Source organism: Salmo salar, chromosome 28 (genome assembly GCF_965601325.2).
Source record: "Salmo salar chromosome 28, fSalSal1, whole genome shotgun sequence".
In the NCBI taxonomy this organism is placed as follows: Eukaryota; Metazoa; Chordata; class Actinopteri; order Salmoniformes; family Salmonidae; genus Salmo; species Salmo salar.
In genome coordinates, this window is record NC_138318.1 from 29869773 (window position 1) to 29882863 (window position 13091).

Sequence of the window (13091 nt, forward strand, 5' to 3'; positions counted from 1 at the left end):
AGAAAAAAGGTGCTATCTAGAACCAAAAAGGGTTCTTCGGCTGTCCCTATAGGATAACCCTTTGAATAACCCTTTTTGGTTCCACGTAGAACCCTTTTGCGTTCCATGTAGGACCCTTTCCACAGAGGGTTCTACATGAAACCCTAAAAGTTATTCCTGGAACCAAAAAGGGTTCTCCTATGTGGACAGCCGAAGAACCCTTTTGGAACCCTTTTTTTCTAAGTGTAGACTTTGATATAATGATCTGGTTGCCACTGAAGATGCTAAAGCATATTGGATTTTCACCTGATTACATGTTAAGTGGCTTATAGTCAGAACATAACGATTATGAAACAGACCATGAAGATAGTCATGGAGCAAGTCCTCCCTGAGATGCTCTCTAACATCAAACAGAAAGGAAAAGAGAAGAATCTGTCATGTAATTTGTAAAGGTGAATGTCTCTCTAACCTAGTGTCAAAAATGTTTAAGAGGACGCATGGTCGTTGTTTCCATGAAACAGTACAGTACATGTTACCTCGCAGGGGACTGTCACTGTAACAGGATAAATCTTACAGAAGCAGTAGATTTTTTAGTAGGCGTTTGTGCATTAGCGGTTTGGCATTTTTATTTTTTTTTGTGGTATGAGTCAGATTTCACTGAAACTGTTAAGCAGGAGGTAAGAATGTCTGTATGAATGCTTACATAAGAACCTTGAAATTCAGTAACTGAAAACATCTGGCATGTTTGCTGATATTGCTTGTTTGCTTGTCCCAGCTCTACTATCACTTTGAACTTGTAGGGGCAATTTCCCGGACACAGATTAAACCTAGTGTTGGACTAAAAAGCAAGCTCAATGGAGAATCTACATTAAAAGTTATTTCTAGTCAAATCAAATCAAATCAAATTCAAATGTATTTGTCACATAACCATGGTTAGCAGATGTCAATGCAAGTGTAGCGAAATGCTTGTGCTTCTAGTTCCGACAATGCAGTAATATCTAACAAGTAATATAACCTAACAATTCCACAACAATTACCTTATACACACAAGTGTAAAGGAATGAATACGAATATGTACATAAAAATATATAAATGAGTGATGGCCGAACGGCATAGGCAAGATGCAGTAGATGGTAAGGGTACAGTATATACATATGAGATGAGTAATGTAGGGTATGAAACATATAAAGCAGCATTGTTTAAAGTGGCTAGTGATACATTACATCAAGATGGCAAGATGCAGTAGATAGTATAGCGTACAGTATATACATATGAGATGAGTAATGTAGGGTATGAGAACATTGTATAAAGTGGCATTGTTTAAAGTGGCTAGTGATACATTTAATTACATCAAGATGGCAAGATGCAGTAGATGGTATAGCGTACAGTATATACATATGAGATGAGTAATGTAGGCTATGTAAACATTATATAAAGTGGCTAGTGATGAATTGATTACATAAATTTTTCCATTATTAGAGTGGCTGGAGTTGAGTCAGTATGTTGGCAGCAGCCACTCAATGTTAGTGATGGCTGTTTAACAGTGTGATGGCCTTGAGATAGAAGCTGTTTTTCAGTCTCTCGGTCCCCGCTTTGATGCACCTGTACTGACCTCGCCTTTTGGATGAAAGCGGGGAGAATAGGTAGTGGCTCGGGTGGTTGTTGTCCTTGATGATCCTTTTGGCCTTCCTGTGACATCGAGTGGTGTAGGTGTCCTGGAGGGAAGGTAGTTTGTACCCGGTGATGCGTTGTGCAGACCTCACTACCCTCTGGAGAGCCTTCCGGTTATGGGCGGAGCAGCTGCCGTACCAGGCGGTAATACAGCCCTCGATTGTGCATCTGTAAAAGTTTGTGTGTTTTTGGTGACAAGCCGAATTTCTTCAGCCTCCTGAGGTTGAAGAGGCGCTGCTGCGCCTTCTTCACCACACTGTCTGTGTGGGTGGACCATTTCAGTTTGTCCGTGATGTGTACGCCGAGGAACTTAAAACTCTCCACCCTCTCCACTTCTGTCCCGTCAATGTAGATAGGGGGCTGCTCCCTCTGCTGTTTCCTGAAGTCCACGATCATCTCCTTTGTTTTGTTGACGTTGAGTGTGAGGTTATTTTCCTGACACCACACTTCGAGGGCCCTCACCTCCTCCCTGTAGGCCGTCTCATCGTTGTTGGTAATCAAGCCTACCACTGTAGTGTTGTCTGCAAACTTGATGATTGAGTTGGAGGCGTGCATGGCCGCGCAGTTGTGGGTGAACAGGGAGTACAGGAGAGGGCTGAGAACGCACCCTTGTGGGGACCAGTGTTGAGGATCAGCGGGGTGGAGATGTTGTTACCTATCCTCACCACCTGGGGGCGGCCCGTCAGGAAGTCCAGGACCCAGTTGCACAGGGTGGGGTCTCGAGCTTAATGACGAGTTTGGAGGATACTATGGTGTTAAATGCTGAGCTGTAATCGATTAACAGCATTCTTACATAGGTATTCCTCTTGTCCAAATGGGTTAGGGCAGTGTGCAGTGTGATGGCAATTGCGTCGTCTGTGGACCTATTGGGGCGGTAAGCAAATTGGAGTGGGTCTAGGGTGTCAGGTAGGGTGGAGGTGATATGGTCCTTGACTAGTCTCTCAAAGCACTTCATGATGACGGAAGTGAGTGCTACAGGGCGGTAGTCATTTAGCTCAGTTACCTTAGCTTTCTTGGGAACAGGAACAATGGTGGCCCTCTTGAAGCATGTGGGGACAGCAGACTGGGATAAGGATTGATTGAATATGTCTGTAAAAACACCCTAGACAGCTGGTCTGCGCATGCTCTGAGGACACGGCCGCGGATGCCGTCTGGGCCTGCAGCCCTGCGAGGGTTAACACGTTTAAATGTTTTACTCATGTTGGCTACAGTGAAGGAGAGCCCGCAGGTTTTGGTAGCGGGTCGTGTCAGTGGCACTGTATTGTCCTCAAAGTGAGCAAAAAAGTTGTTTCGTCTGTCTGAGAGCAAGGCATCGTGATCCGTGACGGGGCTGGTTTTTCTTTTGTAGTCCGTGATTGACTGTAGACCCTGCCACATACCTCTCGTGTCTGAGCCGTTGAATTGCGACTCCACTTTGTCTCTGTACTGATGCTTAGCTTGTTTGATTGCCTTGCGGAGGGAATAGCTACACTGTTTGTATTCGGTCATGTTTCCGGTCACCTTGCCCTGATTAAAAGCAATGGTTCGTGCGTTCAGTTTTGCGCGAATGCTGCCATCAATCCACGGTTTCTGGTTGGGGAATGTTTTAATAGACGCTGTGGGTACAACATCACCGATGCACTTGTTAATAATCTCGCACACCGAATCAGCGTATTCGTCAATGTTGTTGTTCGCCGCAATGCGGAACATATCCCAGTCCACGTGATCGAAGCAATCTTGAAGCGTGGAATCCGATTGGTCGGACCAGCGTTGAACAGATCTGAGCGCGGGTGCTTCCTGTTTTATTTTCTGTCTATAAGCTGGGAGCAACAAAATGGAGTCGTGGTCAGCTTTTCCGAAGGGAGGGCGGGGGAGGGGCTTATGTGCGTTGCGGAAGTTAGAATAACAGTGGTCTAGGGTTTTGCCAGCCCTGGTAGCACAATCGATATGCTGATAGAATTTGAGGAGCTTTGTTTTCAGATTAGCCTTGTTAAAATCCCCGGCTACAATAAATGCAGCCTCAGGATATGTGGTTTCCAGTTTACATAGAGTCCAATGAAGTTCTTTCAGGGCCGTCGATGTGTCTGCTTGGGGGGGAATATACACGACTGTGATTGTGATCGAAGAGAATTCTCTTGGTAGATAATGCAGTCGGCATTTGATTGTGAGGAATTCTAAGTCAGGTGAACAAAAGGACTTGAGCTCCTGTATGTTGTTATGATCACACCACGTCTCGTTAATCATAAGGCATACACCCCCGCCCTTCTTCTTACCAGAGAATCTTGTTTCTTTCGGCGCGATGCGTGAAGAAACCAGGTGGCTGTACCGACTCAGATAGCGTGTCTTGAGTGAGCCATGTTTCCGTGAAACAAAGAACGTTACAGTCTTGGATGTCTCTCTGGAATGCTACCCTTGCTCGGATTTCATCTACCTTGTTGTCAAGAGACTGGACATTGGCGAGTAGTATGCTCGGGAGCGGTGCGTGATGTGCCCGTCTACGGAGCCTGACCAGAAGACCGCTCCGTCTGCCCCTTCTACAGCGCCGTTGTTTTGGGTCGCCGGCTGGGATCCGATCCATTGTCCTGGGTGGTAGGCCAAACAGAGGATCCGCTTCGGGAAAGTTGTATTCCTGGTCATAATGTTGGTGAGTTGACGTTGCTCTTATATCCAATAGTTCCTTCCGACTTTATGTAATAATCTTAGATTTTATCTGGGGTAACAATGTAAGAAATAACACATAAAAAAAACAAAATACTGCATAGTTTCCTAGGAACGCGAAGCGAGGTGGCCATCTCTGTCGGTGCCGGAAGGCCAGAAGGCGCCGATAGTCTGAATCTGTGTCCGGAAAACCACCCCGTAATGACTCAGTAATGTTTTCCCAAAGTGACATATAAATTCAATTTTGAATATCATCATTATTCATGTAAATAGTCATGTAACAAAGTCTATTGTGTCATTTTCTGCCTAAACTTTATCAGGGACAAAATACCCATTGTTTCCCTAATTTTGATGAACTCAATTTGTTCATTGTTGTCTATCAATGAACTCTTTATCAACTCGCTGTTCGGATGACATTTTGAAGTCCTATATTTTCCTAGCTTTTTCCATTAGAGGCTTTGAAATGCTTTATGGTTGGAAGGACCGTACATTGGTCTGTGTGGGGTGTTCAACTTGCACTCGATACTAATCTCTACTGATGACTGAGGTCACGAGAAGTGTAGACCAGTTTACAATACAAAGATGAATTCTTTGTGAACATGTTGTGGCCTTTAAATACTGGCATTGCATTATTGGAGCAAATGTTCCTCCAAAGTGCCATAAAGTGATGAGAGACTGTCTTTCATAAATATCTTGTGAAGTCTTTCCTTTGTAACCAGAGGAAAGATATTAGTTTAGTTCAAACCCTACGCTACATAACAATGAAAGCCGTACATATCATCCTCCTACATTTTATCCTCCCACTGAAGTTGGGGCAGATGTTACATTTGGGTTTATCCCAAAATATGGGGGCTGTTTTATTGCAAATCCGTAGCAACTGAGAATATTTTAGTTCCCAGTAAATATCCTCTAGTGGTTTGAGTCATTAAATAGAATTGAATAATTATCTTAATTGCACAGTCCTCAAATTTTCCCCAATGAATTTGTCGACACACTTACAGTTGAATAAACAAATGGTGCCCACTTGTAGGGTAATCAAGTATGGGTGTGGAAGTATGAAAGGACTTACAGAACTGGAACCATATCCTGTACAGTAATCGAGTTTACCATCATACAAAGATCTATGATCTATGCAGAAACTTATCTACACTCAGAAAGCATACTTTTCTCCTGACAATTTTTTCTTATGTTGAATATAGACATGCAGATGTCAAAAAACAAAAAAAGAGCATACCTTTCCTGTGCCAGTTTATGATATTAAAATCAAGTAAAATGCAGCATGGAACTATATTGTAGCTAACAGGTAGTGTGAATTGTAAATTGCTACCTATGTAGTACTTCATATCTAGGGCAGAGGCTCAAGTTTCCCACAACAGCTGCAAAGCAGCAGTATGAGCGCTAATTCATTAATGAGTTTCATATGCTCTCTTGACGTAAAATTATGAAGTGTATAGTGCTTGGCGGTGGTGCTCACCACTCTCACGAGGATAAAAGTACGCCTCCTAAAAGCGATGGAAAAAGGGGTTCACCCTCTTTCATGGCCATGTAGGAATAAGATTTGGAGAAAATAAATTGCCTGATGTTTGATTAAACTGATTAGCATTTTTCAACAGATTCCAATTGAAAGCTGGCTGGAGGTCATGTCCTCATATAGATTTTGGTTGGCCTGCTGTGAGGACAAAGGCATAGTTTACCCATAACCTTATAACCTTGACTTTTACAGGATACCAACTACCTTGACTTAAGTATACCAGAAACATGTTTCAACTTATAAAGGCTTTTTAGAGCTTTAATAATCCCTACATAGAGGTCTTACGAGTCCTTTATAAGCAAAGTCATACTACAAAAAGAGTGATATAAAAGGTCCTTACATCTGTTTTGTCAAATCTATCAAAACCCTTTTGGCACCCTTCATATGGCATTTGATTATGAATGACTTCTGAAGCATCTATATAGGCCTTATAAAGGGCTAATGAAGGCTTATAAAGTGTGTATGTATGAAGGTTTTAAAAGTTGTTTTAAAGTTTTGAAGGGGCAATCTGCAGTAGCTACATCCATATTTGGACATAGAAATTAATGATATGTATACATTGATTCTTGAAGAATATAACTTAGAAATGCGTCATGAGCTTAGTTAAACTGTCGTACCCCATCAGAACCCAAAATATTACCTTGTTTTACACCAATGTTTGTAAACAAACACTGTATAGTCTGTATTGGTTAAAACTATAATTTGGTAACATTTACTTTGACTATTGTTAGGTTGTAATTATCAGAGTAAGAACTCGATGGACACTATGAAAGCTTAAACCAAGTTTATTCGCCCATTGGGTCAATACAGCTGCATTAGACAAAAAACATATTCACACAAGCACTGATATTTAACTCTTTCTCCTATGCTGAGTCTCCTCCTACACATCTGAACAGCCAATGCATCTCTGTTGCTAGACAGAACCTTAGTGATATCTGTTATTCCTCACTTCATCTGACCGGACCTCTGCCCCAAAGTGCTCAATCCTACCAAAATCACTGCTGTCATGGTGACTGGTACCAGACTGTGTCTGTCCTCCTCCCATAGGATCCCTGAAGGCTAACAATAACACATCCTGACAGAATGTAATCATTATACATTCCACTCTCTCCCTCAGTGACATGAATAAGTATATTTCATGATTTCATAAGTCAAGAAATCCGAACCCAACACTATATAGCCATAAAGCATTCTTTACACATATATAAGCTTTTCAGGAACATGTTATAACAGGTCCCAACCACATTAAAGGTTAATGAAATACAGTGCCTTCGGAAAGTATTCAGACCCCTTGACTTTTTACAGATTTTGTTACGTTACAGCCTTATTCTAAAATGGATTAAATCGTTTTTTCCCCTCATCAATCGACACACAATACCCCATAATGACAAAGCAGAATCCGTTTTTCCGCATAAAAAAATGAACACTCAAATATCACATTTACGTTAGTATTCAGACGCTTTACTCAGTACTTTGCGCAGCGATTACAAGCAATCAAATGCACTTATAAAGCCCTTTTTACATCAGCCGATGTCACAAAGGGCTGTACAGAAACCCAGCCTAAAACCCCAAACAGCAAGCAATGCTGATGTAGAAGTACGGTGGCTAGGAAAAACTCCCTACAAAGGCCGAAACCTAGGACGAAACCTAGAGAGGAACAAGGGCTATGAGGGGTGGCCAGTCCTCTTCTGGCTATGCCGGGTGGAGATTATTAAAGAACATTGCCAAGATGTTCAAACGTTCATAGATGACCAGCAGGGTCAGATAATAATAATCACAGTGGTTGTAGAGGGTGCAACAGGTCAGCACCTCAAGAGTAAATGTCAGTTGGCTTTTCATAGCCGATCATTCAGAGTTAGAGACAGAAGGTGCGGTAGAGAGAGAGTCCAATACAGCATGCCCGGGACAAGGTAGCACGTCCAGTGAACAGGTCAGGGTTCCATAGCCACAGGCAGAACAGTTGAAACTGGAGCAGCAGCATGATCAGGTGGACTGGGGACAGCAAGGAGTCATCAGGCCAGGTAGTCCTGAGGCATGGTCCTAGGGCTCAGGTCCTCCGAGAGAAAGAGAGAGAAAGAGAGAGATAAAGAGAGAGAGAGAGAATTAGAGGGGGCATACTTAAATTCACACATGAAGACAGGAGAAATACTCCAGATATTACAAACTGACCCTAGCCCCCCGACACATAAACTATTGCAGCATAAATACTGGAGGCTGAGACAGGAGGGGTCAGGAGACACTGTGACCCTGTGACCCTGCCAAACAGGCAGGATATATCCCCACCCACCTTGCCAAAGATGAGCCCCCACATCACTAGAGGGATATCGTCAACCACCAACAGTCTTCTTGGTATGAAGCTTGGCACACCTGTATTTGGGGAATTTCTCCCACTCTTCTCTGCAGATCCTCTCAAGCTCTGTCAGGTTGGATGGGGAGAATCGCTGCACAGCTATTTTCAGGTCTCTCCAGAGATGTTTGATCAGGTTCAAGTCCAGGCTCTGATTGGGCCACTCAAGGACATTCAGAGACTGTCCCAAAACCACTCCTGCGTTGTCTTGGCTGCATTGTGCTTAGGGTCGTTGTCCTGTTGGAAGGTGAACCTTCGCCCCAGTCTGAGGTCCTGAGCGCTCTGGTGCAGGTTTTCATCAAGGATCTCTTTGCTTCGTTCACCTTTTCCTCAATCCTGACTAGACTCCCAGTCCCGGCTGCTGAAAAACATAAAACATTCCCACAGCATGATGCTGCCACCACCATGCTTCACCGTAGGGATGGTATTGGCCAGGTGATGAGCGGTGCCTGGTTTCCTCTAGATCTGATGCTTGGAATTCAGTCCAAAGGGTTCAATCTTGGTTTCATCAGACCAGAGAATCTTGTTTTTCATGGTCTGTGAGTGCCTTTTGGCAAACTCCAAGAAAGGCTGTCATGTGCCTTATACTGAGGAGTGGCTTCCGTCTGGCCACTCTACCATAAAGGCCTGATTGGTGAGTGCTGCAGAGATGGTTTGTCACATTCTTCCTCTTCTGAAGACAAGGATAAATCATTATCAGACCAATACGCAGTGGATTGCGTGCTCAACATCATTTTTAATAAATTATGATGTACACGGACAAAACAATAAACACGAATGAAAAGGTGACAGTTTTACAGGCTATACATAAATCTAGCAGTGTAAAATAAAACAACCCACAACCCCAAGAGAAAAACACACACCTAATATATGACTCCCAATCAGGAACAAAGATATCCAGCTGTTCCTGATCGGGAGTCACACAGACTAACACAGAAACAGAACAACTAGAAACTACATACAACACACAACTTCTGCCACGTCCTGACCAAATACTAAACAACTACTCCCTCTGCTGGTCAGGACGTGACATGGTTGTCTTTCTGGAAGGTTCTCCCATCTCCGCAGAGGAACTCTGGAGCTCTGTCAGAGTGACCATCAGGTTCTTGGTCACCTCCCTGAGCAAGACCCTTTTCCCCCGATTGCTCAGTTTGCCAGGCAGCCAGCTCCATGAAGAGTTTTGATGGTTCCAAACTTCTTCCATTTAAGAATGATGGAGGCAACTGTGTTCTTGGGGACCTTAAATGCAGCAGACATTTTTTGTTACCCTTTCCCAGAACTGTGCCTAGACACAATCCTGTCTCGGATCTCTATGGACAATTCCTTCTATCTCATGGCTTGGTTTTTGGTCTGACAAGCACTGTCAACTTTGGGACCTTATATAGACTGGTGTGTGCCTTTCCAAATCATGTCCAATCAATTGAATTTATCACAGGTGGACTCCAATCAAGTTGAAGAAACATCTCAAGGATGTTCAATGGAAACAGGATGCACCTGAACGCAATTTCGAGTCTCATAGCAAATATGTACGGAAATAAAGTAAACTCAGCAAAAAAATAAATGTCCTCTCACTGTCAACTGCGTTTATTTTCAGCAAACTTAACGGGTAAATATTTGTATGAACATAACAAGATTCAACAACTGAGACATAAACTGAACAAGTTCCACAGACATGTGACTAACAGAAATTGAATAATGTGTCCCTGAACAAAGGGGGGGGGGGTGGGGGTCAAAATCAAAAGTAACAGTCAGTATCTGGTGTGGCCACAAACTGTATTAAGTACTGCAGTTCATCTCCTCCTCATGGACTGCACCAGATTTGCCAGTTCTTGCTGTGAGATGTTACCCCACTCTTCCACCAAGGCACCTGCAAGTTCCCAGACATTTCTGGGGGGAATGGCCCTAGCCCTCACCCTCCGATCCAACAGGTCCCAGACGTGCTCAATGGGATTGAGATCCGGGCTCTTCGCTGGCCATGGCAGATCACTGACATTCCTGTCTTGCAGGAAATCACGCACAGAATGAGCAGTATGGCTGGTGGCATTGTCATGCTGGAGGGTCATGTCAGGATGAGCCTGCAGGAAGGGTACCACCTGAGGGAGGAGGATGGCTTCCCTGTAACGCACAGCATTGAGATTGCCTGAAATGACAACAAGCTCAGTCCGATGATGCTGTGTGTAACACTCATTCGTGAAGGAATGCGCGTTACACACCGCCCCAGACCATGACGGACGCTCCACCTCCAAATTGATCCCACTCCAGAGTACAGGACTCGGTGTAACGCTCATTCTTTCACGATAAACGCGAATCTGACCATCACCCCTGGTGAGACAAAACCGCGACTCGTCAGTGAAGAGCATTTTTTGCCAGTCTTGTCTGGTCCAGCGACGGTGGGTTTGTGCCCATAGGTGACGTTGTTGCCAGTGATGTCTGGTGAGGACCTGCCTTACAACAGGCCTACAAGTCCTCAGTCCAGCCTCTCTCAGCCTATTGCGGACAGTCTGAGCACTGATGGAGGGATTGTGCGTTCCTGGTGTAACTCGGGCAGTTGTTGTTGCCATCCTGTACCTGGTCCCGCAGGTGTGATATTCGGATTTACCGATCCTGTGCAGGTGTTGTTACATGTGGTCTGCCACTGCGAGGACAATCAGCCTCTCCGTCCTGTCTCCCTGTAGCACTGTCTTAGGCGTCTCACAGTACTGACTTTGCAATTTATTGCACTGGCCACATCTGCAGTCCTCATGCCTCCTTGCAGCATGCCTAAGGCGCGTTCACACAGATGAGCAGGGACCCTGGGCATCTTTCTTTTGGTGTTTTTCAGAGTCAGTAGAAAGGCCTCTTCAGTGCCCTAAGTTTTCATAACTTTGAACTTAATTGCCTACCGTTTGTAAGCTGTTAGTGTCTTAACGACACAGGTGCATGTTCATTAATTGCTTATGGTTCATTGAACAAGCATGGGAAACAGTGGTTAAACCCTTTACAATGAAGATCTGTGAAGTTATTTGGATTTTTACGAATTATCTTTGAAAGACAGGGTCCTGAAAAAGGGATGTTTCTTTTTTTGCTGAGTTTATTTCTGTTTTACATTTTTTATAAATGTACAAAAAATGTTTTAAACCTGTATTTGCTTTATCATAATATGGTATTGTGTGGATTGATGAGGGGGAAAAAACAATTTAAGGCTGTAATGTGACAAAATGTGGAAAAAGTGACTGTAGTGATGCCACTTGCACTGAGATGCAGTGCCTTAGACCGCTGCGCCACTCGGGAGCCCAAATGTTATGAGTTGGGTCATTAGCAATGCAATTGACCAGACAACACCATAAAAAAAATCTATTTTATTACAATCTTCTTTCTTCAAGCCAGTATCACAACGATCATCAATCAATAAATACCCAGATGGTGGCTTGCACACTACTTAGACAATAATAATGCATAGGACTACAACCACATTACTGTCCATAAGAGCAAATAAATTACGTTGTCAATTATTTAATCACAACAAATCTACCTGGCGAAGCCACCATCATCACGAGCATGGGGGAGCACGGGGTGTGGCACTTGGAGCAAGAACTACAAAAAAACTAACGATAGACGACAACCCTGAACGCAGGGAAAACTGTTTTTTAGGACGAACGCCACTATGGGCTAGCTTCAACCACACCTACGCAGCTCAAACCTTTGTAGTTTGGACCAACAACTTGCATATTTTACTAACCGCGCTCGACCTCAAACACAGGTGCACCACAGGTTATAAAGGAAGCAGAGGGTGTGGACCACAATGAAAGAGAGACAGTAGTTTAAGGGATGCTCCAATCACAGGAGGAGGGTGGTTAATTAAGTACAGAAAGTCACAGCACGCACATGCCATCAATTAAGGTCAATCATTTGTGAGAGCATGCATAGGTCAATGAAAATGTAACTATGAAAGCTAAAGTCCACCCTATGACACATCTATAAAGATACCTAAATATGAGCTTTAGCATTTACAGTTTTTTACATTTAGCAGACTCTCTTATCCAGAACGACTTACAGTAGTGAGTACATACATTTTCATACTGGTCCCCTATGGGAGTCGAACCCACAACCCTGGCGTTGTAAGTGCTGTGCTCTACCAAGTGATCCACACTGGACTAGGAAGACATGAAGGCGCTATAGATATGCTCTATAGTTATGCTATGAATATATTTCATTAACCTTTAATTAATAATGCATTTGGGACGTGTTATAACACATTCATGAAATGCTTATAGATGTATAAAGAATGCTTTATGGCTGTGTAGTCATAGTAAATTGTTACCCTTAATTTTGATATAATGGATGGTCAGTCCTTGCATCCATAGCTGTCTACGAATTAGAGCGTGGTTACGTTTCTCCAGCCCCATTCCTCAACGTTGTCGTGAAACACAGGCTGGGAGCACGCTTTCTTAATGTTTAACTGCTGATTGCCGCTTTAAGTGAGACTAATTTAATTGAAAACACAGCTGATTAATGTGTTTTATCTATGAGCAACATTAATAAAAAGGGTAAATATCTCATGAATTCTCATCTCTCCTCTTTTTAAATTGAAGGGTGTTCCTGGTAACCGAGGGATTCCTGGACCACAGGGTCCAACTGGGACAGAGGTATCAGCTGAATTTTAAAACAAATTATGTTTTGATCAGAGTAGTGTTTTTGATGTTAAATCAATGGAGCTGCTCTTTCTATTCTCTCTTTCAGGGGCGACGCGGGGTTGATGGCAACAAGGGAGAACAAGGACGGCCTGGTGATTCGGTAGGAAGGTCAAAAAAGGGCATTAGTATGACTTTTTATCGATTTGCCATTATTTATGACACTGTAGAAGACCCGTTTGAAGCATTATAACCAATGCTTGTATTCCAACCAACTGATCAAAGCTACTTCTAATAATCTACAATCACTTTTATC

The 13091-nt window shown here is 43.3% G+C and overlaps 1 protein-coding gene across 3 annotated transcripts in view; it reads left to right on the forward strand.

The window, feature by feature from the left end:
* col21a1 (collagen, type XXI, alpha 1) overlaps nt 1-13091 on the forward strand; it is a 58932-nt gene that overhangs the window by 21545 nt on the left and 24296 nt on the right. For all 3 annotated transcript variants that reach the window (XM_082970571.1, XM_014180148.3, XM_082970572.1), the window contains 2 exons: nt 12737-12790; nt 12885-12938. In XM_082970571.1, coding sequence (XP_082826697.1) covers nt 12737-12790; nt 12885-12938 — 108 coding nt within the window. The remainder of the gene's footprint in view (nt 1-12736; nt 12791-12884; nt 12939-13091) is intronic.